This window comes from Thermobia domestica, chromosome 1 (assembly GCF_964235325.1).
Source record: "Thermobia domestica chromosome 1, izTheDome1.hap1.1, whole genome shotgun sequence".
In the NCBI taxonomy this organism is placed as follows: domain Eukaryota; kingdom Metazoa; phylum Arthropoda; class Insecta; order Zygentoma; family Lepismatidae; genus Thermobia; species Thermobia domestica.
The window spans coordinates 165,433,019-165,460,115 of record NC_137454.1 but is presented as its reverse complement, the minus strand read 5'-3'; the positions used below and the strand labels follow the sequence as shown (position 1 = coordinate 165,460,115).

General features: G+C 33.2%; 2 protein-coding genes across 2 annotated transcripts in view; one reads left to right on the top strand and one right to left on the bottom strand.

The window, feature by feature from the left end:
• Positions 1 to 17,638, top strand: part of LOC145670954 (uncharacterized) — an 81,631-nt gene extending 63,993 nt beyond the window's left edge. The window contains exons 4-5 of the mRNA XM_081739586.1: positions 10,426 to 10,552; positions 16,472 to 17,638. Of these exons, the coding sequence (XP_081595712.1) occupies positions 10,426 to 10,552; positions 16,472 to 17,613 (1,269 nt within the window). The 3' untranslated portion in view covers positions 17,614 to 17,638. The remainder of the gene's footprint in view (positions 1 to 10,425; positions 10,553 to 16,471) is intronic.
• A 4,373-nt stretch (positions 17,639 to 22,011) lies between these two features.
• Positions 22,012 to 27,097, bottom strand: part of LOC145666757 (salivary endonuclease-like) — a 45,176-nt gene continuing 40,090 nt past the window's right edge. Inside the window, exon 2 of the mRNA XM_081734313.1 lies at positions 22,012 to 23,187. Coding sequence (XP_081590439.1) covers positions 22,079 to 23,187 — 1,109 coding nt within the window. The 3' untranslated portion in view covers positions 22,012 to 22,078. The remainder of the gene's footprint in view (positions 23,188 to 27,097) is intronic.

Genomic DNA, 27,097 nt, shown 5'->3' with positions numbered 1-27,097 from the left:
TTTATCAACAAATCAGAAATAGATTAATCGTTGACAATTTAACTTTCCGTAAATACATGTATGATTTTTTTTTAAACCTGCAAGGTAAATACAATTTGGGTGCTTCGAAATAAAGAGTACGTGGTTCGATGAATGTGATCGTGTGGTGGTTTGAGCGTGATAGATTGTGATAGTAATATATATATATTTATTACTGCGTAATGTAAATATGTGTATGGCCTGCGTGTAAAATGTACGAAATAGGGTGTTTATAAAATATTACTTCGTGTGGAAATTAGTAGATAATGAATGAATGTAATGATATGTTAATAATATGATATATAATATGAATGAAATGATGACCCCTATATTTAAATGGATAGGCCTAGTGAATTTTATATAGTGAAAATACGAATATGTTTACGAAGAAAGAAAGAGAAAAAAAAAATCTCTCGCGTTTTGACTTCCACACCAGTGCATTCATCCAACCGAGTTTGCTACTTGGATAGTAAATTATAGTTGGGAATTGTGTGTTACTTTGCATTTATGTACCTCCTAACAACAGCCCCAGATCTTAAGCCTTTCAATAGATAGAGTAGCATCATGTGGGAATTACTTCTAAAGGTTGACAGAAATGATAATTAAGAAAACCAACTGCTATATCCTGTGATCATCGAAAAGTACAGGTTTCGGTCATTTGTACCTTTAGCATTCATTGCCTCTCCGAGATTTTTTTTTTTTTGTTGCTTACCTTATTTATTTATTGTGCAGTGTTCATATAACTCAGTTCGGACTATCCGATTAAATTAACTGCTACTAAATTAATATTCATGGATAGCGTACCCGGACGTCGACCCCTAGTCCCCTTAAGTATTTTTCATGTTTTTTCTTAGTTTAATTAGATGAGGGAAATTAACGACGTCCCAGACGGTGGCATGTCTGCGCTGGGTAGCCATCGGTGATGTTTCGGTAATTGAAATCACCGATCCAAAATTCAGTTTATTTATTTAATTTTTTTTTATTTTTGGCGAATTACTAATTAGGGATACCTTAGCTATTACTCTAATTTCATCCCTATTCTGGAATCTTCTAGTTTCCAAGAGGTCGGATGATTTTTTTCTTTTCTTGAAATTCTAAATTAGCGCCTTCTCTAACCTTCCGGACGATTTCCGGGAACCTGCTGGTTTGGGCCGGATACGGGGATCGGATTTCAATCTTACAACCAAATTCTTGTGGGATTGGGATCTGATGGACACAGAACTTGCATCCTTGGCAGCAGGGCGTTCCTTGAGTCTACGTATTTGAGTAGACCACCCTTTTGGCATGTTAAGAATATTTTGGCTATGGATTTTGTTGAGAGCGAAATTCGATTTCTGTCTTTGTAGCGTTAGTTATTTCCCACTTAAGTCTTTGGCGCCACTATTTCTTCGTCTTCCTTCTTCTCTATCTCTCTCTGTCTTCATTACTTCGAGATTTTTTTTTTACTTTTTCAACCTTCCCCCCCCCGGTTTCTGAAACTCATGAAAACATACAATATTCATTTCACTTATTTCGATCGTATGTACTAACTGAGACATCGAGGGATGCAATTCGTGGAGGTATTGCAGCACAACTCAGGACCATTTTCGCGATATTCAATCCACCACGGGAGAAATTGACGGGAAGGTACACTATGCTTTCAGATTCCTAGAAACCTTCGTTATTCATTGATCATACAACTTATATCAATTGATTACTGATTTCTGGTTTTTATTTCTATTGATTGGTCATATAGTGTGTATGTATTAGTAGTCTGGGCCCACTAGTTTCCAATAACATTGATTTTTTTTTATATACATCTATATATGTGCTTACATAGTTTTAAAAGTTACGTGCCTGCTCAATTTGTTACATTTCCACCTCTTATGTCACTAAATAACACCAACTATTTTATATATATATATATGCGGATCTTTAGTAAATTGAAAATGATTATTGATTATCGGGTTTATACATAGAAAGTACAATGTTGCAACCTTATGAGAGAAAAAAGTGAATTTTGATAGTCAGGGTTTTTGTTTTGTCTTTGAGCCAATAAAATATAAATATTTATAAAATATGAATACTTGTCGAATATGAACGGTTATGTAGAATTTAAACGTCGACGAAATACTACGATGGATATTAAAGTGAAATTTATGGTATTGAATAATATGAATATATATATATATGAGTATGCATGTAATGGGCTCTGTATTTACCCTGGTTTTGTTTAGGTTGCCATAGGTTTTTGACACCCGACCTTTACCAACTATTTGTGACATATAGTGTTACCGCGTATATTGTAATAAATTACATTTTGTTGAGTGGTTACTGATGTTTGTAACTATTAAAGTTGAATATAATGTTAAATACCGCATGTAAGTAAAACGAGTAGCAGGTCGTAAGATAAGTAAAATAACCCTAATCCTCATCCAAATTTATTCGCAAGATCAAAGTGAAATTAATAACCTACAAAACAGTGTGCCCCACCAACGAATCTTCTATCAGTAGACTCTGAAACAAATCCTTCCCCTACGATCGGAAATTTAACTATTCAGTGACTAGAATCTTTTGACTACAAGATCTATACTATAAAGAAAATTACTGGTCTTAAATTTAATGAAGAGAAATTTAGTTGATAACTTAATGTGAATACCGGAATATGGAAATATGTTCTCAATGTCTGTGACTGGATTCAAAATTTTTTTTAACCTTGATAAACTTTGAAATTTTATATTGAGTGCGTCGAGTGACAAAATGAGAAATATAAATATATATGTGATATGAAGCGACTATTTGTCTATAGCTAAAACAAAAACAATTAAACACTCTCATGGACACAAACCACAGTGCAAAAGAGAGTTGGAAAAAGGAGCTATTATCGATGTGAGAACAAAGACTCATAAAATCGTCGAAATGTCTCCTCTTGGGACAGAGACCTAATAAAATGCTATTAAAGTATTTTTTTTTTTAAGAATGATTAACCAATTATATATATATATATATATATATATATATATATATATATATATATATATATATATATATATATATATATATATATATATATATATTTTTTAATTTATTTTTTCTTTCGTTTTCCGCAATGATATATATATATTCATTACAATGAATCCTAAATGTATTGATCTGTGAATCTCCTTATTTTTGTTTTTTTTTCATTTTTTTTTTTTTTTGTCAAATTCTCTTTCATGTAATTCAACTTTTAATATATATATAGGAAGAGAAATGTGTTATTTGATCTTGTTGCAAGTAGCGAATTTCTATGCATGTTAATGAAACATTCTTTCCATGTATTAAATTTTTCCATGTTATGTCCAACTAATTTTTCTTCTATTGAAATGTAATAAATGTATATAGTAATGTAGTTAGGTTAGCTTAATTTAACTAAATACAACCCGAAGTATACATTGTCCTGTATGAATGTGTGTGTGAGTGAAATGTAGGTTTAGTATTAAGTGCATCCATTATTTTGACATATATGTGTGATTTATTATAATTAATGGTAGTTATCAATTAAACTCATTGAATGTTAATACTAACTTAAGTTGGCTCTATGAAGGAAGTAAAAAGGACTGAAGTAGCCTGAACGAATGATCAGCATGGGAGAACTGTGAAAGTCAAAATCTTCTACGAATATGTAATACTCTGATTTTTTTTTTTCTTTGTGGTCGATTCTAACATGCCATCAACTTCGTCCTTTATTTTTCAAGTATTGGATATTAGTCTAGAACTTCTGGAAATATTGAATAAACTGTAAACTTAAACTTTCTCATCTATCTCGGATCTAGATCGGAATAATTTGGTAGTTGGGGTTAAATGGATCTAGATCGGGGATGTATGGGTTAACATGTGTCTACCCTTGATCACCTGAATACCAAATATTAACCCAATAGCTATTGGAATTCGATAATTATTCGCTTTCTTTACCATATTTTTCAAAATATGCAGTAACAGTTTCCTTTTTATTACCTTCTTACTTTACCTCTTTCCTCTTCTATTTTCCTTTTCCTTTTTCATCTTCTTCTTCTATTTTTTTTAATAAAACTGAAAAGGGGGTCGTGACTGGGAATCCTAGAGATAATAAACACGGTCATGTATTTAGTTATTTTATTTCATTCTCTTTAGAAGTCCGATAAAAAGTTTTCTCGTTTCGATCGAATCTAGTATGTTCAAAATTAAGAAACGGCTAATATATTCCAACGTAATTAGACATAAGCTGATAGCTTCATGAACATCCCCACCAGGGGTGAAGGATTCCCACTTACGACTTATTCTTTTCTTCAAACAGTTTTAGACTGACAAGCAGTGACAGTGGTTGCTGTGGCAACGGCCCCCTTTTTCCAGTTTTATATTCACGGTGACATTTTCAATCAGGAGAAATTTCTACTGAATGATATACAACTGCATATTACACTGATCCCGGTCAAATCCGTATTTTGTCTAATGGACGAGACTGGAGCTGAGGGGAAAGTTGTAATTACAGATGCAACACTGTTTGTGAAAAAGGCTGACGTATTGGCTGCTGTGAAAATAGCACAAAATAAAGTATTACAAAATCCTAAATTTGGAGTAAAATATCATATATCAAAGGTACAGATGAAGACAGAGGACATTATGGACACCACTCTTCCAGATCTGTTTTCCGGCATAGTGCCTAAACAACGTATTACTTTTGGGTTTGTTACTAATACAGTTTTCAACGGTACTTATTAAACAAATCCTTTTAATTTTAAGCATTTCAGTATGTCATCCTTTATGCTGTATGTTGACGTAATTCCTGTTCCATCTAAACCATTACAGCCAGATTTAGATAATAAACTGTATATATACAAGCATATTCTACGTTATTTACAAGTTCTGGTATTTATTATTCTAATCAAGGTAATGATATTTCACTTGCCGAATATCCTAATGAGTATACTCTAATGGTGTTTGATTTAATTCCTGATTCTAGTGCTAGTGCTGCATTTCATACCAGCCCACAGTGCCAGAGGAGCGTGCGCTTAGAGGTTCATTTTAACCAAATACTGGCATTTCTCGCAACAGCCATTATTTATGACGAGTTCTCCTCTGAACTAGAAATTGATTTCCAGAGGAAAATATATATTGATTAAGATGTTAAATACCCTTCAGTTTTATGAGACGTTACAACAATGCTGCAGATCAATTACCATGCTTTATGCATACATTTCCTGCAGTTATAATTATAACTACTGATTCTAGTAATAAGTCTTGTTAACGTTGGGTCGCCATTTATATTTCTAATTTACGGTATGGTGAATATTTTGATAGCTACGGTCTTCCACCATATATATAGCGTATCATATAAGATTTCTGAAACGAAACTATTTTATATATGGAACAATAGATGCATTCAAGGTGATTTATCTATGTTTTGTGAACACTATTGTTTTCTATATCTAGCATGACGTGCGTCTGGATTTCTTAAATAAATTCTCAAACATTACTAATGTTAATGATATTATGCTTTATTCGATTATCAAAATAGCTCCTGGCGTGAAATTAGATTCTCCGTAAACTATGTATGTTCGTGGGTGTGTGGTAGTGTACACATATTACAGTGACACAAACTATGGTGAAAGCCCTGCGATATGTTAAATAGTGTTATTTTTAATGGGAGTAATCTTTAGTAGGAAACCACCTTCTAAGAAGCATCATAAGCTTTCGTACCTTTCATGTAGGTTAAATAGTCTAGACTGTATGTAATCTGTGCTATGTTAAATAGAGGTTGGGAACATGTGTTTGTAGCCTTTCATAAAAAGTAACCAAAGAATTTCTAATTAATCTCTAAAATGGTAAATAGGGACTTGCGAAAATGTGTTCTTAATCTCTACTATGTTAAATATGGGTTTAAAAAACACAGTGCTTGCAACCTTTCATAAAATAATAAGGGGTTGAAAAATAACTTCGTAACCTTGCATATTCCCTGCTAGTAACTTAATCTTTGCTATGTTAAATAGGGGTTGAAAATGTGTTCGTAGTCTTTTACCAAATAATTAGCGATTGAAAACAAACTTCGTAATCTTTCATAAAAAAGTATTCGTAGCTTTATCATAGATAACTGTACACTGGGGCACAGGGTATCGTACAGCCCTAGGAAATCGACTCCTTGCTATCGTCCAGATGCGGTAAAATTGTCAATTATCAAAAGTCTGGTCAGGTGCTGACATTCTACTGGTAGTCCTACTTGAAAAGATAATGGAACCGGTTGTACCTAAGTATGTTAGGTGCTTAGAACGATTTTGTATTGACAACTATTTCAATAAATGGGACCAGGGTTTAAAGTAAAGTAGCAAACGTGCATGAACCTTATCGTCATAGTTACTATATTTGTGCCGAAAATTGTTTTTCAGGGTTTTCTGCAGGATTTTCAAATTGCGGCGTATTGAATAAGCTCTGGGGACCACCACAACGTTCTCCGCAATTTAGCTTTAACAGGTTTATTATTATTATTATTATTATTATTATTATTATTATTATTATTATTATTATTATTATTATTATTATTATTATTATTATTATTATAACCTGTGATTATGAAAAAATATTTTCTCCGGCCCAGATGGTTACAGTAAATTCACCTCTTGCGCAGATTTTGTAGACAAAGCCTTAAGTAGGTGCCTCACACTCACATTTACATCAGCATTCACAATTGGCTCAGAAGTGTCCTACTCTATTCACTGATTCTTACTGAATCTAAATCATTCTTATTCCTACAAATACTGACACTTTAAGTATTAGAATTGAAGATTACGGAATAAGTAATTAATGGAAGAAAAAACAATGTTCAAAATGAAATTCGACAGGATTATAATAAAAATTATTGCACACATGAATGGAACGGAGGAAAAAATATAGAACGCAATTCTAATAAGATATTACTAAAATGTATGAAAAATTTCATATTTTTCATTCTGCATTCAGAAGCTTTTGGTCTGGTCCTATACCATTTCGGTCACAATTATATTATTTTTGTAGAATTATTAATATCTTGCTGCTAAGCGAAATTTTGTAATCACTTATCCTTTTATTTCACCTTGGTTCATTTATTTCTATTAGTAGTTAAAAATAATTGAATCTAACGATCTGTTCAGTGATTCCTGCTTCGCAAAGATTTCGTTCAAGGAATCAGTCAATGTTTGATCACAAACTGGGCTATTTTATCATAGCTGACAAACCTTACCAACATGTCAGAGATGATTGCTAAACGGAAGAAAATTGAGTTGATCATATACTGGAATACATCCTTTCAAAGTGGGAAAGAATCAACAAAATTGGTGCACTCATGTCGAAATTATGCGTGTTCACACACACACACACACACACACACACACACACATATATATATATATATATATATATATATATATATATATATATATATATATATATATATATATATATATACAATTATACATATACACATACACACATATACATATATATATACAATTATACTATGGTATTAACACTCTCTGCTAGTGATGAGATTTATAGACGAACTAAGAAAACTAACAGTAGATCCTGACGACATTTATGTCTAACCACCGTGAAAACATACTCTTTCAAACCGAAAATATATCATTAAAATTGGTGTACATATGTTAAAATTAAAGGTGAACATATGAAATCGGTTAATTACATTATTAACACTATACTCATTGAAATGTTTCATAATCTAGCTCCGAAGACTGTGGTCAGACTTATATGGTACTCCCGCAGAATTATAACCTTTTAAACAAAACAAGATAAAAAAATAATCAAAATTAGTGCACGTATGTATATCAAAGTTATGCGTGAATAAATTGGTTTACGTACATATGCCAAAGTTATGTGTGAACAAATTGGTGCACATACTTATGTGTAAGTTATGCATGAACATACAACTCATACACACACGTATATCTATCTATATATATAACAGGGTGCGGAAAAAGTCCCGGAACGGTCCAATATCTCGCGAAACATACAAATCAGCAAAACAAAAATAACAGGTGTTAAATAAATAGTTTTGAAAATTCTATCTAATGATACCAAACCCAAGCCCCTATCTCCACTCCTTCGGGGTTACTGGGAGTAACATTAAAATTTTAAATGGAACCACCCATATTTTATTGCATTTGGATTTTGCAGAAAAACTGAGTGATTTGACCCAAAATTTGAAAACAATTCCTTCACACATGGCACTTGAATCGACACACACACAAAAAGAGGACTCCAAAACGTTATGAAAATATGTCCTTTCAGTATCGTACTTCGTGGCCGTACGGTTAGCATACTAGAGTGCGGAATCAAAGGTCGTGAGTGTGATTTCCGAGCAGAGTAAAATTTTTTATGTGAATTTTTAATATTCAAATAATGAATTCATACATTTTAACTTCTATTTAAAAAAATGTATTTGTCCATATTTATTAATCTGCAAGAAAATACAAATGGCGACAAAATGCCTTATTTTCGTTGTAAATAACCCTATGAACTCTAACCCTAATAACCGTATTACTAAGAACTACTTCATAGAGCTAGTTTGCAAAACAAATAATGGAAATTTGTATTCTATGTAACTTCAGAAAAGTAATAATTGAAGTTAAAACGTATGGAATTTATTTGAGGAGATAAAAGAAAACAAAGCCTTGAACGGGGACCGAACTCAGAACTCCTGACGCTGTAATCCAGTACGCTAACCGCACGGCTGCAGAGCTCGGACTAATAATGAGTATTTTCGTAACGATTTTATGCCCCGCCATTTTTGTGTATCGATTCAAGTGCTATCTACGAATGCACTGTTTCCAATTTTCTTGTGATTGTTGAATTAATATTGAACCACTCTTAAAACTGTTATATATACCTTGGGTCAAATCATTGTCAATTTTTTCTGGAGAATCCAAATGTGCAATTAGAAATAGGGGTTCCCATTTAAAATTTTAAAGTTATCCCCTGTACCAACGAATGAGTGGGAATAGGGGGCTGCCTTTAGTATCATTGGATAGCTTTTTCAAAACTATTTAACACGTGTTATTTTTGTTTTGCTGATCTTTATACTTCGCGAGATATTGGACCGTTCCTGACTTTTTCCGCGCCCTATATATATATTAATGAGTTAATGAGTGTAATCGAGGCATTTTTTAAATCGGTTAGAAAGAGCGCAACTTTACAGAATGGCAAAATATGAAAAAGACGAATAAAAGAGGTCCTAACAGTAATTTCTGTACAACTACCCAGAAAAAAATATATATTGGAAAAACTTAAGTAATGTCCTTCATGGCAGCTATCATGGATTTATGATGTCATAAATTATGTCGTCAGTTTTGTTACGTTGACACAAATTCAAACAAAACACCCGGCTTCAAGTAATAAATGGAAACCCTTCAGTTTCAAGTGATAAATGCTAGTATTGGTACCAGGACAAACTTTTCTAAATGAGTATTTCATTCTAAAAATTGTTTAACAAATAAACAAAGTTTTTGTTTTGAGACGTTAGAAACGAGACCTTTCAAGAGACATCTCATGTCGTGTGTGTGAGAGTTATATAAAAAGAGGCAAAGCAAAAGTTTGACTTGCCTCGCCCCAAACTCACAAAGCGTGTTTCGTCTCATACGTATTTCTATTCCTACTTTTTATTTGTTGCATTGAAAGTATTTGAGAACAAGATACTGAGACGAATACTCGGACCCAAGAGAAACGAGAATGGGGAATGCCGGAAACTTCGTAACGGGGAATTACATAATTTATATGGTTTACCCAACATTGTTAGGGTCATCAAGTCTATGAGGCTCAGGTGGGCAGGTAATGTAGCCAGGATGGAAGAAAGTAGGAACGCTTTCAAAATCTTAACCGGAAAACTACCATTAGGAAGACTTAGGCGCAGATTGAAGAACAATATTAAGATGGATTTCGCAGAGATTGGAATACAAAGTAGAAACTGGATGCGGTTAGCTAAGGATAGAAGTCAGTGGAGAGCTTTTGTGAACGCTGTATTGAACCTTCGGGTTCCATAGGCCATAGAGTTAGTTAGTTATCACTTAATGGTGCTTACTGAGAACGTGTATCATCTATATGATCTAAGGCTAACAACCTCTAGGATATCGAAAAATTAAAACAATAGTTTGAAATCAAGACTTTAAAAAAAATGTTGAAAGTCTTTGGGTTATGCAAGCTATGTGTTTGAACAGATTATATGTGATTGTGGACCAGACACGTGTATCCTTGGGTTTCACATAATAGCCTACTTTTTTATTATTATTTTTTAAGACATTGTATATTATATAAGAAATATCATAATAGATATGCTATCAGCTTTGTTTGATATCTGATTGATGATAAAAGGAAGTAAAAAAGATGCAACACACTTAGAATAGTTGGAATTATTCTTTAGATAGATAGATTTCACGGTCCAGAATGACTTGCTTTCGGTGGGTTATATTCAGCTGGCTATTGTTAACACCGGCATGGGTTTTAATGTTTCTATCTGTCTCTATAAATGGTAAAGCCGTTGGCCCACGTGCTACAGGTAAGATTTTAACAAATTTATTAACGTAAGAAATACGTATTAATAATTTCCACTATGTGGTTGAGCTCTAGAATAGTTAGGATTTCATAAAGTGTAACACCCGTCATAAAATAAACTATTTCTTTTAAACTTGGGAATAACAGCACCAGAAAAATCATTAGGGTTTTCATTTGTTTTGAAGAGATCTTGAACAACGTCCTTCGAAATATGTCCCAGGCTGAACCATCGATCACTGTGCTAAACCCAGATAGAAGAAGAAGCAGAAGAGAAGAGAGGCAATACTTACAAGGAGGCTGTAAGTCACCGATTGAATAAAAACTCTGCATACATGTGAACATTGAAAAATAATCGACACGTATTTTTTTTTTTTTTTTTTTTTATTTCAGCAACGGTGCGAGTTTAAGGGTAGAAGTCACCCTTTGAACGTTAGGAATGGTCTCCAAGTATAGAAAGAAAACAATAATTTAATGTAGAAGAAAACATACTGACAGGGTTTTTTTTTTCTTAGGACAGCTGATTCAGAATCTAACGTCAAAATTACAAAATTCAAAATGGCAGATCCAATATGCTGATTACAATTAGAAAACGTCTTCTGGTTTGAAATGTTTTGCTGTTAGCCAAGAACAATCATAGTCGATAGGAGTCACTTCGAGAAGGTTGCAGACCAATTTGAAACCACTTTCTTTAAGCATTTTAACGGGATGCTTGATTAAAGTAAGTTTCTGTACCTCTCAATATTGGGGGTACTTATTGAAAGTGAGTTCTCTTACCTCTCACTAGTCGAGGTGCATATTTAAAATGAGTCTCCTCGCCTCTTATCATAGTCCAATACAACCTCTTTAAGTCTAAAAATGTTCTACTGAAAGCATCAAATTCGGGAAAATTAACATCAAGTCTTGTGAGATCATGGTTTCAAGAGGTTTTTATCCCAGCGTCTAACGCAAAATCCGTTTTGTTATTCGATTCGTGGAGTGGTCACAATTCATCAACTTTCGAACCTATTTTAAGAACCAAAGAGTACCTCAAAATAGAAACAATTTCAGTAGGAACAACTGGTCGGATTCAGCCTCTTGATGTGTTCTTCTTTAGGCCGTAGATGGATAGGTAGGTAGATAGAAATAACTACTTTAGGACAAAAACATACAAGGTAGACAAAAGCAATTTTTTTACTGGATACCACAAGTAACAAATAGAGAACCTACACAGCATGCTAATATAAGGTGGTGTGACGAAATTAGGTAGCACTGCGAATATCTTGGAAACGAATTATCCAAGATAAATGTTTGTTAGAAAGTATTGGAAAGATCTTAATCCACCAATGGATCAACAATTGTTGGTAATGTTATATATGCGTTTCAAATATAAATAACCAATCCTCGCCATTACATTCATGTGATTCCAGTTGTCATTCTTCATATCTGAGCATTTGAGAATAAGAAACAAACGCTTATCCCTTGTTCTGAGAGCTCATATGTTTAACCCTGTAGCTGTAAGAATTTCTAAAAACAAAGATAGGCTAATTAAACTAAAATTTATTGTTCCTGGATATGACTGGGTAAAATTTACTGTTATGTCTGGGTATAACAAACGGTTCTGCGAACTGGAAATATTTTAATAACCGGTTCTAGCTGAATAGCACCACTGGGTATGCGTGGTACAAAAGCGGTTATTTGAAAGAAGAACACCTGCGTTTGAAAATCCCGAAATATTTTGTTTCAAAAATTGTGCAGCATTTTGCAATTTGTGCACAGTTATTTCCGTAATAAGGTGTGCGTGGTGTGAACAATGTTTATACATTATATTTTATTACGGAATAGCATTACTGTAAAACATTTTCTCAATAAATGGATAATTATAACAATTGAGCATATATAAGTTCCGACATAGTGAAAGGCAAGGGGACTCACTTTAAATAAGCACCCCCAATAGTGAGAGCTGCAGGGACTCACTTTAATCAAGCATCCCGTTAAAATAAGTACAGAAAGGGTTTCAAATCGTCTGTAACATTTTTACAGGAACCCCTGCCAACTATAGTTGTTCTTGGCTAACTGCAGAGCATTTCAAACCAAAATACTTTTTGTAATTGTAATCACCATATTGGATCCCCCATTTGAACTGTGTAATTTTGACGTCAGATTCTGCACCAGCTGTCCTAACCCCCCTCCCCTGCGTATGTTTTCTTCTACATTAAATAATTGTTTTCTGTTTATGCTAGGAGATCATTCCTAACGATTAAAGGGTGGTTTCTACTCTTAAACCCGCACCATTGCCAAAATAAGAAAATACGTGTCGATTATTTTTCGATGTTCTACAAGTATGCTAAGTTTCATTCAAATCAGTGAGTTACACTCCCGTAAGTCCTTGTCAGTAAGCACATAGCTGCATGGCATCACCCGCACAGAAGTACAAAGGCACCGAAGTCAGGACCGTCCATAATGTGGAGCAACCGCGATAAATATCGGGGAATGCTTTAAAAATATCTTGTTTTAAGTTTTCTTTATACAATTGTGATTTCTTCAAATTTGAAATTCCCAGTGTTCAGCTTCACCCGGATGTTCCTCAACCCACGCTGGAACAGCTCCTGCTGTAGGAATGGGTACATTATCACCCTGGAATATGGTGTCATTGCAAGCAAACTATATCAGGACCATAGCGTTGCGTATGGTTCCCTAAAATGGCGACATATTCATATAGGCAGTGACGCGACCGATAAACGTCAGCACAAGACCCACTGCAAACCAGGATATTACGGCCCACAGCATCACATAGCTGCCAACAAGTTTGACGGTTGAGCGGAGACATTGCGGGTCATAAGGGCGACTGCCACACATAAACATGATCCATGGTTTCAAATAAGATGAACGATAAATCATCAGATCATATCACACATTTTGAGTCATAGTGGTTCATATTGCATGTTCACAATACCATTGGTATTATGGTAAAACGCTGTCATCTCTTATCTGGGGTTTCACTCGTGCAACCCCACCTCACATGTCCATGTCCAATGTAACTAGTGGCGTACTGTGATTGTCGACACAGGCTGTGTCAGGTGATGGTTGAATTCCTCCATCATTTACACCACGGTTGCACGACGGTTCAGTGATAATCCGTTTTATGCTCGGTGGACCTTCATAACTCTGTTGTTCTTCACCAGTGTGATTTTGCCATGAGTTTTGTCATCACCTTGGACACTGTCTGTCGCGACACTCCCTACACACTTACCACTTTTCTCACGTTCGTACCACATAATCGAGCGCCTACAATTTGCCCTCTTTGAAAGCCAGAGAGGTCATTCATTTTACACTATCACAATTTTTCAATTTACTACATACTGCTGTTCTACTGCTTCTCACGTAGTACAGAGTTTTCCGTAACAAATCGTCACTACTAACCTGGTGTAGTGGTCCAAGCCTGACTATTACCAACCTAGACATCTGGAGTGTTTCCAACTGCAGGTGTTCCCATTAAAAAAAAAAAAAAAAAAAACACCCTCTAATCTTGATAATTAAGTTTTATTCTCCTAACACGATGAAGAAGTAGAAGGATATTCCTGAAATTCTATTATAAATTTCACGTCTATCCTGTCATATGTATCCACATAATATGGCTCTGGTATTTTAAAATAATGTATAGTTTGAACGTAATGACTTGACATCTGAGACGTTAAAAGTTTTCTAAATTATGAACAAACACATCACTCTTTTCACATGTACTTACAACGGTTGATTGAAAATGAATACGCGTAATTTTTTTAGTTGTCTTTCATATTTGAGCATATGACGGTTTGTTATTAATTTCAACTCAGTTAGCGATCAGTCATCTTTGTCGAACTTTATCTGGATAATGATTAATATATGTTAGCAGTTAAATAGTATTATAATTATAATATAAATCAAAGGTAAAACCTACACGTAGGTCTAAATGGATATTTAGTAACTAAATTATGATAAGAAAGTTGTCTTTACTACAAAGTATACTTAGCAAAAAATGAAGAATTTATTCACTGATACACTTTCCAAGATACACATCGATTCTTTAAAATACCCATGACAATGCAAAATATCAAAATTTACTTTATACTGCTTTTCAAAACGTTAAAAATTACTTTGCACAGTATAAAAGTGAATAACTTACTTGATTAACGCAATTGATTATTTCACTTATTTATATATATATATATATATATATATATATATATATATATATATATATATATATATATATATATATATATATATATATATATATATAACCTGTTTGTCCTAGGGTGCTTGACTTTTGAATCGCCCTGTATAAGGAAAATATCTCAATATAATGACTATTTTCAATTTAATAAAATAATTTAAAACATTATTAGAGACAAAATAAATATGTAAAATATACAAATAAACAATAATTATAGTTATATCAAATGTGTTACATAAATCCAAACAGCAAAATTTGTTGAAAACTGTGCCATGGTTTAGCATTTCGTCTATGAAGAGTACCAATACCCATTAACGTTACAGCAAAAAAAAAACATTTCAATAGTATATAGTTCTGGGTTGTGAGAAAGGGCCTAGCGGAATAAGCATGTGAAAACTGCCCCCAAGCATATCTGCACCAAACTTACACTATCGATTAACATTTATGAGAAACTCAGTTTCCAAAAGTTTCAGCCCCCCAAGCGCTTTTGGAGGGGTGCTAGGAGGGGGGAGGAAAATTGAAATGATTTTTTTCTCCTGAACGGCTGAACAGATTTGCATAAAAAAGGTTAGGTGTTCTCAACAAGAGAAAAGTCGGAAAATATATTTTGGAAATTTTTTGGGGTTGAAAATTGGTCAATTTTTTTTAAATTAAAAAAAAGAAAGAAAAATAAAAAAATAGTGGAAGACCAACTGGGACACCCACAATTTTTTGCCAGTTTCCTTGAGAGGGTCCCTAACAACATATATTGTTTTCATTTTGTTTGCAACTGTACCTCATAGTGAAAAAAAGGCAAATATACATAGGTCACTATCTATGTGGTATACGTATGATACTCACTGTAACAACTAGGATAACCAATACCTTTGAATGGGGGGATGAAGTTGTTATAACATTGGAATCTTATGATAACAAGTATTTTTTTTGTCTTAATGGTATTTGGTCTCTGAGGATGAAGGGGGTTCTCGACCCTGTTCGCACCTCCCTTGGCTACGCCACTGCTGTACATCAACTGAAATTATACATTCCCGCATTTTGTTTTAATTTTATATATAATAAATGTTCTGTGATATATATAGATATTTGTTTATTAATTGTTTATTAATTGTTTAAACAGAAATTTATTCAATTTCGAAGCTTTTTGCCGTTCGTAAAAGCTTAATTATGGTATAATTAAAGTTTGGCAGTGCCATTTCCAATGAAAAACTGTCACACCTAAAACTTTTATGGGCGCAATACGTGCCTTCAAACCTGCCTGTTGGTAGCCTGCAACGATACCAAGCTTCAACTGTTATGTCTTCAATATAATTCGTTGATTGCGTGGTCTCATAAATAACCTGCTGTACTGGGGTCCCGAAGAAATTTGTTACAGCGCCAGTTAAGTTTTAATGTTAACATGTCGAAGATTTCTAGCTGCCCACGACATTATCAGTGCTTATTAAGTTATTATGACTACTTCTTATTATTTTATGATTCAGATTATAATGAGCGCGGCATTGCCTCCTTCACCATTATCGCTGTCGCTCTTGGATAGTTTTTTTTCTAATGGCGGTGCTTTAAGTATGGCAGCGGCTTACTTTACGAATAAGCTTCCTATATAACAACTAAATAATATAAGAGTGACTTTCTACTCTCCCCATGTAACTTACCAACTTTATAATTCATGAATTTGCAAGTACTTCTAGCATGTAAGTAATACCATAATAAAGAAAATACTTGTTTTATTCGTAGGTTGTGAAGTATCTACCGATGGGGACTTAGCAGAATATGCACCGCTTATTCTACTGGTAGGAGGACCGAAAAACACCAAAGGATTTTATTTACCAGATTCTAATGGGATAATCTCTTTCGAAGCTGGAGAAGAAGTTCTTTTAGCCTGTCCTGGGAACAACAACACACTGAGAGCCACTGGACAAAATCAAACAATTGGTAAATGCCAATCAGGAAAAAGTTTTACCATAAGTAATAAAGAGTATAATTTTTCAGAGTTAGCATGTACAGACTACCCGTTTCATACTGCTCGCACTGTCGGAACATGTTACTCTAATTTTACTTTAGTACATATCGGGTTTGAGGTTACACAAGACTTTTACTCTCTAATTGAAGTATGTTTCGATCAATATTTGAGCCGGACACTATATTCAAAATTTACCCAATTACCAAATATCGCTGGTGAGCAGCACGGAGTTTCAAGACCATATTTCATAGAAGGAGGATACTATCCAGACTTTTCTGCCAATGGTGCATACAATAGAAACGGTCAGCGGGAAACTATATCAGAAATTCTTGGATCAAGTGAACTGGGAGCTACTTACATTCAAGATGGCAATGACTTCTACTTGGCACGAGGACACCTGACGGCTAAGGCAGACCTCATCTACGGTTCTCAGCAGAGAGCAACGTTTTATTATATTAATGTAGCACCACAGTGGCAAACGTTTAATGGGGCTAATTGGAACTCGTTGGAAATGTCTGTTCGTGATTTCTGCGCAAATAGAGAGGTGGAATTGACAATTTATACTGGAACATATAGTGTAGCTACCCTTCCTGATACAAAAGGTGAGGAAAAAGAGCTTTATTTACATAAAGATGAAAACAATAACTATGTACTTCCAGTACCAAAATTGTATTGGAAAACACTTTATGATGAATCCACTAGAAAAGGTGTTGTTTTCGTTGGTGTTAATAATCCTTATGTTTCGAAAATAACACCAGACTATATAGTGTGTACAGATGTTTGTGATCAAATCAATTATATTAAGTGGGACCGACAGGATATCAAAAAAGGTTATTCTTATTGCTGTGAAGTGAATGAATTTAGACAAACTGTGTCCGAGTTACCGGAATTTGAAGTGGTTGACTTGTTAACATAGTTTACATGTGTAGTTCATAACTTTTACACAATATATATATATATATATATATATATATATATATATATATATATATATATATATATATATATATATATATATATATATATATATGTACACTTAATCGCCAAGAACGTTTCATTTTATTGTAAAAACTATTTCCTGTTCAGTTTATTATGACAGGTTCTCTATAGCGAGAACAACTTTCTACAAATTCATAAAATTACTTCTCAAAATCTCGAATAATTTATGGAAATTATGTTTAATGACGTCTTTGGTTTCTACAATGTTATTTTTTTTCTTTAAGAAATTGTCAGAATCAAGCTAACCAGGAAATGATATATTTTCCTCAGGTTACCACTACGATAAAAATATTTGTCAAGTTTAACGCACAAGCAAATCAAGTCCACTTTTTGGTTATTTTAGACGTACTTAGTGTTTAACTTAAAATGTAGAAAGCAGGGCTAACTTTTCCAGGTACTTAAAGGTATCGCATAAACTTTACGTATCTTTTTCTCAAAACTTTGGAAATTGGACTTAGTTCCCTGATACTCTGAACGTCCCATACTTCTCTGACACTGAATTTGAATTTGCGTATACGTATAATCAATATTTTTGGTTGTTCTATGTTTTTCTTCACCCTGAATATCGTCTCTAAAGGACGTAAGGACTGAAGAAAAATAATTGAAGTTATATTGGGAAAGAAAAGATCTGTACACTAGTAAAGTTGACTTGGTAGATCAATAAGTGTCTCCAAACCAATTATTCTGTGCGTCAGTTTAGAGAAGAAAGAAACGATATTGAGTATTCCATTTTAATTTGCAAGAGATTAATTGCCATAATACGTTACATCCGATTCTACAATAAAGCATAGAACACTTGTAAAAATTCAATGTTATAGTAGACTGTACTTAAAATAATACTAAATTTATTGTTTCTCATATACAATCTTAGCTTTTAAAAACTACATTTTCACCGAATCACAGTGTTGCAAGACTTATTAAATTTCTGGTGCAATAAAATGAGGGTTGTAAGTTTGGATGAGAGAAATCTTGTGCAAGGCTATATGCCTATCTAAGTTTCTCTTCTTCTTTTTTTTTAAGTAAAGAAAAATATGTTATACCATATTTCGGATAAATATTTATAACTAATACACGTAGGAATGTCTCATTTCAAAATTAAAAAAAAATTGAAAAGATAAAAATAAAACCGTGCAAACACAATACAACTTATGACTATTACCCTAGTTACAAATGGGCTAAATATTTCGGGTTGTAAATAACGTGCTCGTATTTTCGGTCTATAAGAAAATACCTAGAAACAGACATTTGTTTACTTAATTGTAGGTACTTTCTAGCTTACTGTCTAAACTTCTTGCCATTCGCTATAAATTGTTTTTAAATTATTCGCTAAAATTTCAGAAAGTAGTGGTCGGTATAGCGAATGCTCTTAAATTATATAATAAACACTTTTATCAAATTATAACATAATTTACCTATTTATACATTTTTTATAAATTTTGTGTTAAATTTTATAATATATTTCCATATCTTTTTTTTTTCAAGATAATGTCAAATTTCGAAAGAAATAATGAACATGAATGGCTTTTATGCCATGACCTCACAGATATCTTCAATGAATGTGTCTATAATTTAACATTTTGAAGAAACTATTCTTTGTTTAGTTGTTATCAAATAAAAAAATGTTACATCTTTCACAAAAAGGAAACTTCAAGATTTTTTCTTTCTTGTTGCAACTATCTTCAACGTGTAGCGGACTGTTAACATTATAATAAGCTTAATCAAAGTTTGATCAAAACCCTTTTATCAATAATGACTTCAAATTCCACAACTTTCACATCCCATAAATTTTATTTTAAAAAAGTTACTCCATTGTAGCAGAAGTAGTCATCAGGCAACAGAAGAAAGCTAACAACTTTCGAACATAAACCAAACAAAAACAATTTCGTAATTTATTTAATTTTTTTACCTAAAAATTACATTGACACTATCATACAAGTTCAAACTGTCTGTATCAAACTTGGCATGCTGCTAGATCTTGATCTACTATACATACAATGTTTTGAAATATTACGATACACAGATAGTTGGTTCCTAAGCAATATGAAAGATGAAAATCAAATGAAGGGCGATTTTTTTAAACGAGACTATGCACACGTTTTACCAATCGTGTGGATAATTAAGTATTATCTATTGATTGAATTTTACTGCAGACTACTGCAACTAAATTTATTAGACATCCATAATTGAAATTATTTCTGCAATAATTATTTTTGTTCCTATATTTGAATAATGAACATTATTCAAAAACTTCAATAGCAAATTATTCGAATTAACAGGTAAAATCTTTTTTTTTTACATCATATGTGCATATTTTTTCTCAATAAAGCATAAATAAACCATGTAGATAATCAAAACTTACTTTAAATTACACACATGTTATGCATATTAAATAATATATGAGGTGACGATTAGATGTTACAGAACCATAACGTCATATTTCTACAGATTGACACAACATCTGGTTATTTACCTAAACTAAATATTTCTTGTAAATGAAAGATACTTTATTTAAAAAAATAAATAAAATTGAAGATACTTTTAACGTTATTTAACAGAAAGGTTAACAACTACCTGATTCAGTATCTATGGAGTATATCTAATGTTCAAGATTTAAGAACTCACTAATTCGTACTAATTAGCATTTGGAGTACACCAAATCCGAATTATGAATAGCTTACACACTGAAATTAAAACCTCACAGTTTTAACATTTTGTTCCATGTTTAACTACTGGATGCTTGAAAAAAAAATAGTATTCAGATGTACAAACTGTAGCTTGCAAATATATATCCTGATGATCTTTAGTTCAATTTAATTTAGTTTTAAATGTTCCTGAAGAAATAATGTCAGTAGCTCAGCCTTCATATTGAAGAAATACGTAGTTGATATTTGCACCTTCAAAATATTTTGAAAAGTGTTTCGATTAGCATTCACATTTATCTTCTGGCAACACAAAATGTAACAGAAGAGCAGACAGAAATTTAACTAATAGCAAAGTTGTAATTACAAAAAATGTAAGTGTATTCTACTTTACTTCAGCGGTACACTAGAGATAACGTTAGGTAATTTAATCTTCCATCTCTTCTTCCTGAGGTCGCGGTGGTTCACTGGTAGAGCGTTCACCTCTGGTGCATGAGATCCTTGGTTCGATCCAAGCTCGCGCCAAGTGATCTTTGTGTTGGACAAACACCATGTGCGTGGGTTTTTCCCGTGGTTTTCCCGTTTCCTCCCATTTTCTTCGTTCCACTATTTCATTCATTTCTCATCATCATCGTCTCCTGTAGCCTAGTCGGAATAATCGTGGGTTATAAAACTCAAAAATTTCATTTCACTTTTTCTTCTTACACACTTAAAAGCATTTGAACTAGGGACAGTCAAGGAAATTTTAAATGTAGGAAAAGTTGTATTTATATATACAATTTTATGTATTCAAAAGTAGATAATTTCAGTACCTACCTTTTATTTCTGGTTTGTAATTAAATTTGCACATACTACACATAGAAAAATGAAATATGAGTGTGCAAAATGAACAATGGATACGTAAACGTAAATAGAACTAATCCAACATCCACGCTTGTACACAGTAAATAACAAATACGCTAATATGTACAATGAATAGATAATATAAGAAAACTTTGTCCTGAATAACGTTACACAGTTTCTTTAGTTTAAGACTCATAAAAATGTTGTTTCCTCACTTTCTTCAATAAATGCGAAGAACATGCTATAATATTAATTTCCAGTTTCTTAAAATGAAGAATGAAAGATTAAATGTTCGTCTTTGTTTTAAAGCTGAATGTAGAATTACCTAATAAAGGCAACCAAAAATAATTTTGCTCAATAAAATTCTGCGATGCTAAAAGAGATATTTTCAGATTTCCGATAAACAAATACGAAACATTTCAGAACTTTAGCTAAATCCCTATACTATGATATGTATTTCTTATAGGGCTACATAATATACAAAGCTTATTTGTATATGTTTCTTATACAAAGCTTAAACAAGTATGAGAATCATTTATGTTCATAAATCTATATACCACCACGAAAGCAAAGAAACTTTTTTTTTTTTTTTTTTTTTTAAGAAAGCATAAAGGACTAATCTGCACTTTTAATAAGATTATATATACAATCATTAGCAAAAATCTGTGCACATACACCACGTGTTTCTCTGTCACTAACTTCAGAATGAATCTACAATTCTCTTTTAGACTAGAGAGAACGTACGTAATTCTCTACACAATATTGAAAGGTGTATTTTACTTGTAACTGATCAACATATTCGAAAGTTATTGACGAAATCACAGTTAGGGTGTTTGTACAAATTTTTGTAAGTGACTGTATGTGGACTTAAAATTACTTTAAAAAATTGTAAAAATGTTACTAAGTTAGTAGTTGTGTTACAGGAAACTTAGGCAGAAATTTCACAGTTTTCCTTAGTTCTTCAACATCACAACAGTAAATATATCCTTGTGAGAAGTTCTTTCGTTCCAAGTGCAGCCAGCTTAAAGAATCGCACACATCAGGACAAATAACAAACTCTTTGGTAATTGCTTTGAGGTAAGGATTATTAACAGCTATGAAACCCACTCCTCCTGTGCTAGCAGGATTGTACACAACTTTCCAAACTAAATTAGGTATAGGAAATTTATATCTAGAATTTTTATCAACAGATAAGAACATTTTCTTCTTAATGTGTCTTCTATCTCGTAATTTTAAATTACCATATGTTCCTGTATATATTTTCAATTCCAGATTTTTACTTATAGCAAATTTTCTGATAGAATTTTCTAAACGTTTCCAGTTTTCTTCATATATGGATTTCCAAACAGGTGCACTATTTATATGGTACATAGAGGCGTGTTTTTGAATACCAAAAATAAAATCTTCACTAGGTGACAACTCAGTTCTTCGTAAATAAGAGTTATTTTTAAGAAATCTTGACACTAAATGATCGGCATCAAGAAGTTTGCCGAATGTTTTCATCTGCACGCCTCTTTTATAAAAACCTGTTTCTTTGAAGGTCGAAAACTCAGTAGTGTTTTGGGCACCTGCAATCGTGGCTGCAATAGTGTGGTTAGTGAATAATGTGTTACCTGTATGATCATCATAACAAACAGTTATGAGGCTATAAAAGTGTCCATCAACTTCAAATCCTATTTCCATACGAGTAATTCCCTCTAAACATTCACCTGCTCGTCTTGATGTGTGATTAGGTGGACGTTTGCAATGTATTTCATTATATTGGTATGTTTTGCGCTCCATCATGAACTCCTGATCAATCTGACATCTAGCAGTTGCAGCTGTCTTGTCTGTCCCAGATACTTCATTAGTGTCTTTCAAATGTAAAAGTTCTGGACATGCAAAAATAACTTCCTCATTACTCTTCAATTTGATATATCCGTTGGCATCAGGGTAAACAAATCCGGTACCATCAGCTCGTAATAATAATGGCTCTAGGTCAGAATGCTTTTTAATGTTAACTTCACAAACTGAAAGAAAACAAAAGCATTTTAAAACACTTGATTTATAAAGGTAGACACTTACATGGAAATAATTGCTAATTGAAAAACAATTATTACAAGAATTCAAATAGTAAATATACCGAAAGTTAATTTTATTTACAATACATTAACAAAGTTCTTTCGCCTTTCGTTGAAGGCATGATGTATGTTTTGTATGTTTTGTACAGTGGCTCAGTGGTAAGTCGATGTAGTCGAGTGTTCTCAGTAGTTAGGTTGATGATCGATTGGTGAAACGCATTGGTGTTTCGAATCAATCTGAAGAGCATGGGTGTATTTTTTTTAACTATCCTCGAAGTAGCAGTGGATTAAGTAGAAAATCTTATAAGATTACTTTAAAAAGACTGGGGAAACAAATGTCCCGCTTGAAGCGATTAAGAAAAAAAAGTTGTAGAGCGCTCGTCTCTAGTTCTAGCCTAAGCCATATGATTCTGTGATAGACAACACCGCGTCCACGGGTTTTGTCAAGATTGTCCCATTTCCTCCTATACTCTCTTCCACCAATCCTTTTATAACAATTTACTTTCATTGATTATCTGTCTCCTTTAGCCTTTGTCTTATATATTTTTTCAGAAGATCTATATTATTACCCCTAGATTGAAAGTAAATGTTTATACTTCTAGAAACTACGTTCTTACCCCTAGATTAAAAATAAATGCCTGTAACGCTTCCAGAATCTCTATATTCCTACCCCTAGACTGTTAAATAAATCCTAATAACTGTTTCACAATACCTACATTCTTACCTATATTGAAAATAAGTGGCAACAACTCTTTCAGAAGTTCTATATTCTAACCCTTACGTTAAAAGTAAATGTCTTTTAAAAATAAAGGAGTATATCAATGTACTTCTACAATAATATGCATAACTAGATACACATATAGTCCTTGAGGCAGAGGGTGTGTGCGGTTTCATCTCGAGGGAGTAAAAGATACCTAAATTTGTAGATAGCCAATACTGTAAGCTTTGAGATTTGGTATGATACTTTTCGGAAAGCGGTAGCTTTCAGGGGGTAGCGGCCCCCCAATTTAGAATCTTAAAGACATTTTTACTTAGCTCAGTAGTCTTTTGAAATACCTGTATCATTATCCGTTTTGGTCATAGGACTATGAGTTATTTACCTCTTTGATTTGGAATTATATATGCTTTAAAGTGGTGTAACACACTTATCTATAGTACCAAGGGAAGGGAAGTAATGAGAGAAAATTTAAGAAAAAATTTCTAAAAATTCCCTTTTTACTATTTTCTTTGCTTATCACGTGACAACACTACAGAAGGAGTAAAAGACCCCTGTATTTCACAGTAGTCAATACTGTAAACTTTCATATGTGGTATGATACTTTCATGTTGGAGGTATCTTTCAGAGGATAAAACCCCCCTTTCTAGATTCGGAAAGAAAATGATAATGAAGTCCCGTGGTCTTTCGAAATTCCTATAACTCTGTTCGTTATGACCACAGAAGTAAACGTTGGGTCTCTGTGGATTTAGAATTATATAGGCTTTTAGATGATTAACACAACTCTTTCAGAAGCTCTATATTCTTACCCTTACATTAAAAGTAAATGTCTTTTAAAAATTAATACTGATGAAAGGGAAGTATATAATTAGGAAAAAATTAAGAAAAATTCCTTAAAAATTCCCGTTTTCAATTTTCTTCGCTTATTACGTGGAAACACTGCATGACGAGTAAAAGAACTTTATATTTTAGAGTAGCTTTCAGATATGGTATGATACTTCCCTGTCAGCGGTAATTGCCAGGGGTTAAAACCCCGTTTTTAAATTCTTTAGTCCTTGAAAGGTAAAAAAATTAGTAACGATTTCGAGAAAGGTTGATGTAAAAAAACAACTATGGTAAGTGTTTTGATCCTGGTTTTATATAATTGAGTAACTAACCATAAAAGATCAGGAAATTCTAAACTTTCTGTAGGGAAAGAGAAGTGGGCGCATGAAGGGGGATTATATTTTCACTTTAAGTTGTTGTTTTTTCGCAGAGACTTAGTTTGTGTCTGTGTTTGGGAATTGCTTAGTTTTGAAGTGAACTGAATGGGACAAGAGAGTAGGACTATAAGCTTTATAAATGTTTCGAACATGAAACATTTTAACTTTGAAAATGTTTCGATTTCAAAATATCACGGGGGGTATATAAGTTAAAGAGAAGTTCCTAAGTTATCATAGAAAAAATTACAACATCATTGGAAATATTGTACACATATCAAGATGTAAATGGCATTTTATTTGCATTCGTGCTTTTGAGGATCTGCAATAAATTATCAACGAACTTTGCTTGAACCTTCAGTTGTGTACTTCGTTCATATGATAATAGATAATGTTCAGAGCATGTTGCAATATGGAGTCATAGGCGCAAAACCATACTTAAAAAAAGTATAGGGTTCACGTCTTCATTTCAATATGAGTAACAGTGGAAAGCTTCTCATGTTCCCAGATACCTTGTCAAGAGAGGATTTTGTCAGAAGAAACGAGTTGTTTTCTAAACTACAAGAATTTGAGACATTAAATCAGTGTATGATATCTACTGCCAATCAACTGACAATGAGAAGTGATATTCAGAATTCTCAAGAAAAACATATACTATGAAACATGTGGCCAACTCCAAATCATTTGAGAGAATGTGAAGGCAACAATGAATTACTACCAAAATCCTTAACATTATTTTTCAAAGTTATTCTTACAGCCGACAATTCAAAATTAACAAGTGACAGAGCTTCACATTTAATATGGCCATTTGGACAAGATCTGGTGTTACTAAGGGAAAAGTCAAAACCTCAAAACACATTCTCTTACTGTTTACTCTACTTACTTCTACTTACATTGAATAGCAGAATTGTCGAACTAACAGAGTTCTTAAATCGATATGGTCAGGGCTTGTCCTACTATCGAATAGTGGAAATAGAAACTGCCATTGCCGACCAGAAAACATCTAAAGGGAAAGATGATCGTGAAGCTTTACCTGTAAATATTGTGCCTGTGAAATTTACTCAACTTGCTTGGGATAACATTGATAGGTTGGAGGAGACTCCGTCTGAAGCGGGAACATTTCACCTTGTGAATGGAATAGCAATACAGTTGTAATCAAAGTCACAGATTAATATTCTAGTTACAACAAAAATACTAGTAAAGACAAGACAACAAACTTTTCTTGGTGTCACGAAAGAGCTAACACCTTTAACACCTTACATCGCTGGGGAAAAAGTTGGTCCAATTGAAATTGGGTATGATGATTCTATTTGTGAAGAGTTCATTGCAGCGTCAAGGTCTAAGAACTTACTTTGGATTATGTTGTGGTGTATACATCCCCAGAATCACCTAATTCCAAGTTGGAGTGGATTCAACATCAATCTACTGAGGGATCGTGAAATTCATCTAACAAGCATTAGCTACCTACCAACAGTAAATTCTCCAGCAACCAGTACGACTACAATATATGAGATGCTAAACCTTTCACTCGTCATAAAAAAACAACTACAACTTCAGTCTTTAGTTCTAACTGCAGATCAAGCTATTTACTCAAAAGCAAATGAAACTGTATGGAAGAATCCTGAAAAGTACCGGACAATAGTTTTAAACCTTGAGTATTTCATACTTTTTGTAACTTCATGGGCATCATCGGTAGACGATTTCTAGATTCTGGTTTGTCGGAGCTCCTCTCCGAATCAGGAACTGTTGCTGAGGGATCCATAACTCCAAGTTTACAAGAAAAACATTATAACCGTGCTATTCGTATTATATTCGTATGCACAAGCTAGCATTTGAGTCACTGATGAGAATGCGCAATGAATTCATGTTATGGTTACAGTCCGAGCACAAAGATATATTTCCTATGTTGCGGGAAGTTGAAGGGCTCTGAATTTGAATGCAATGC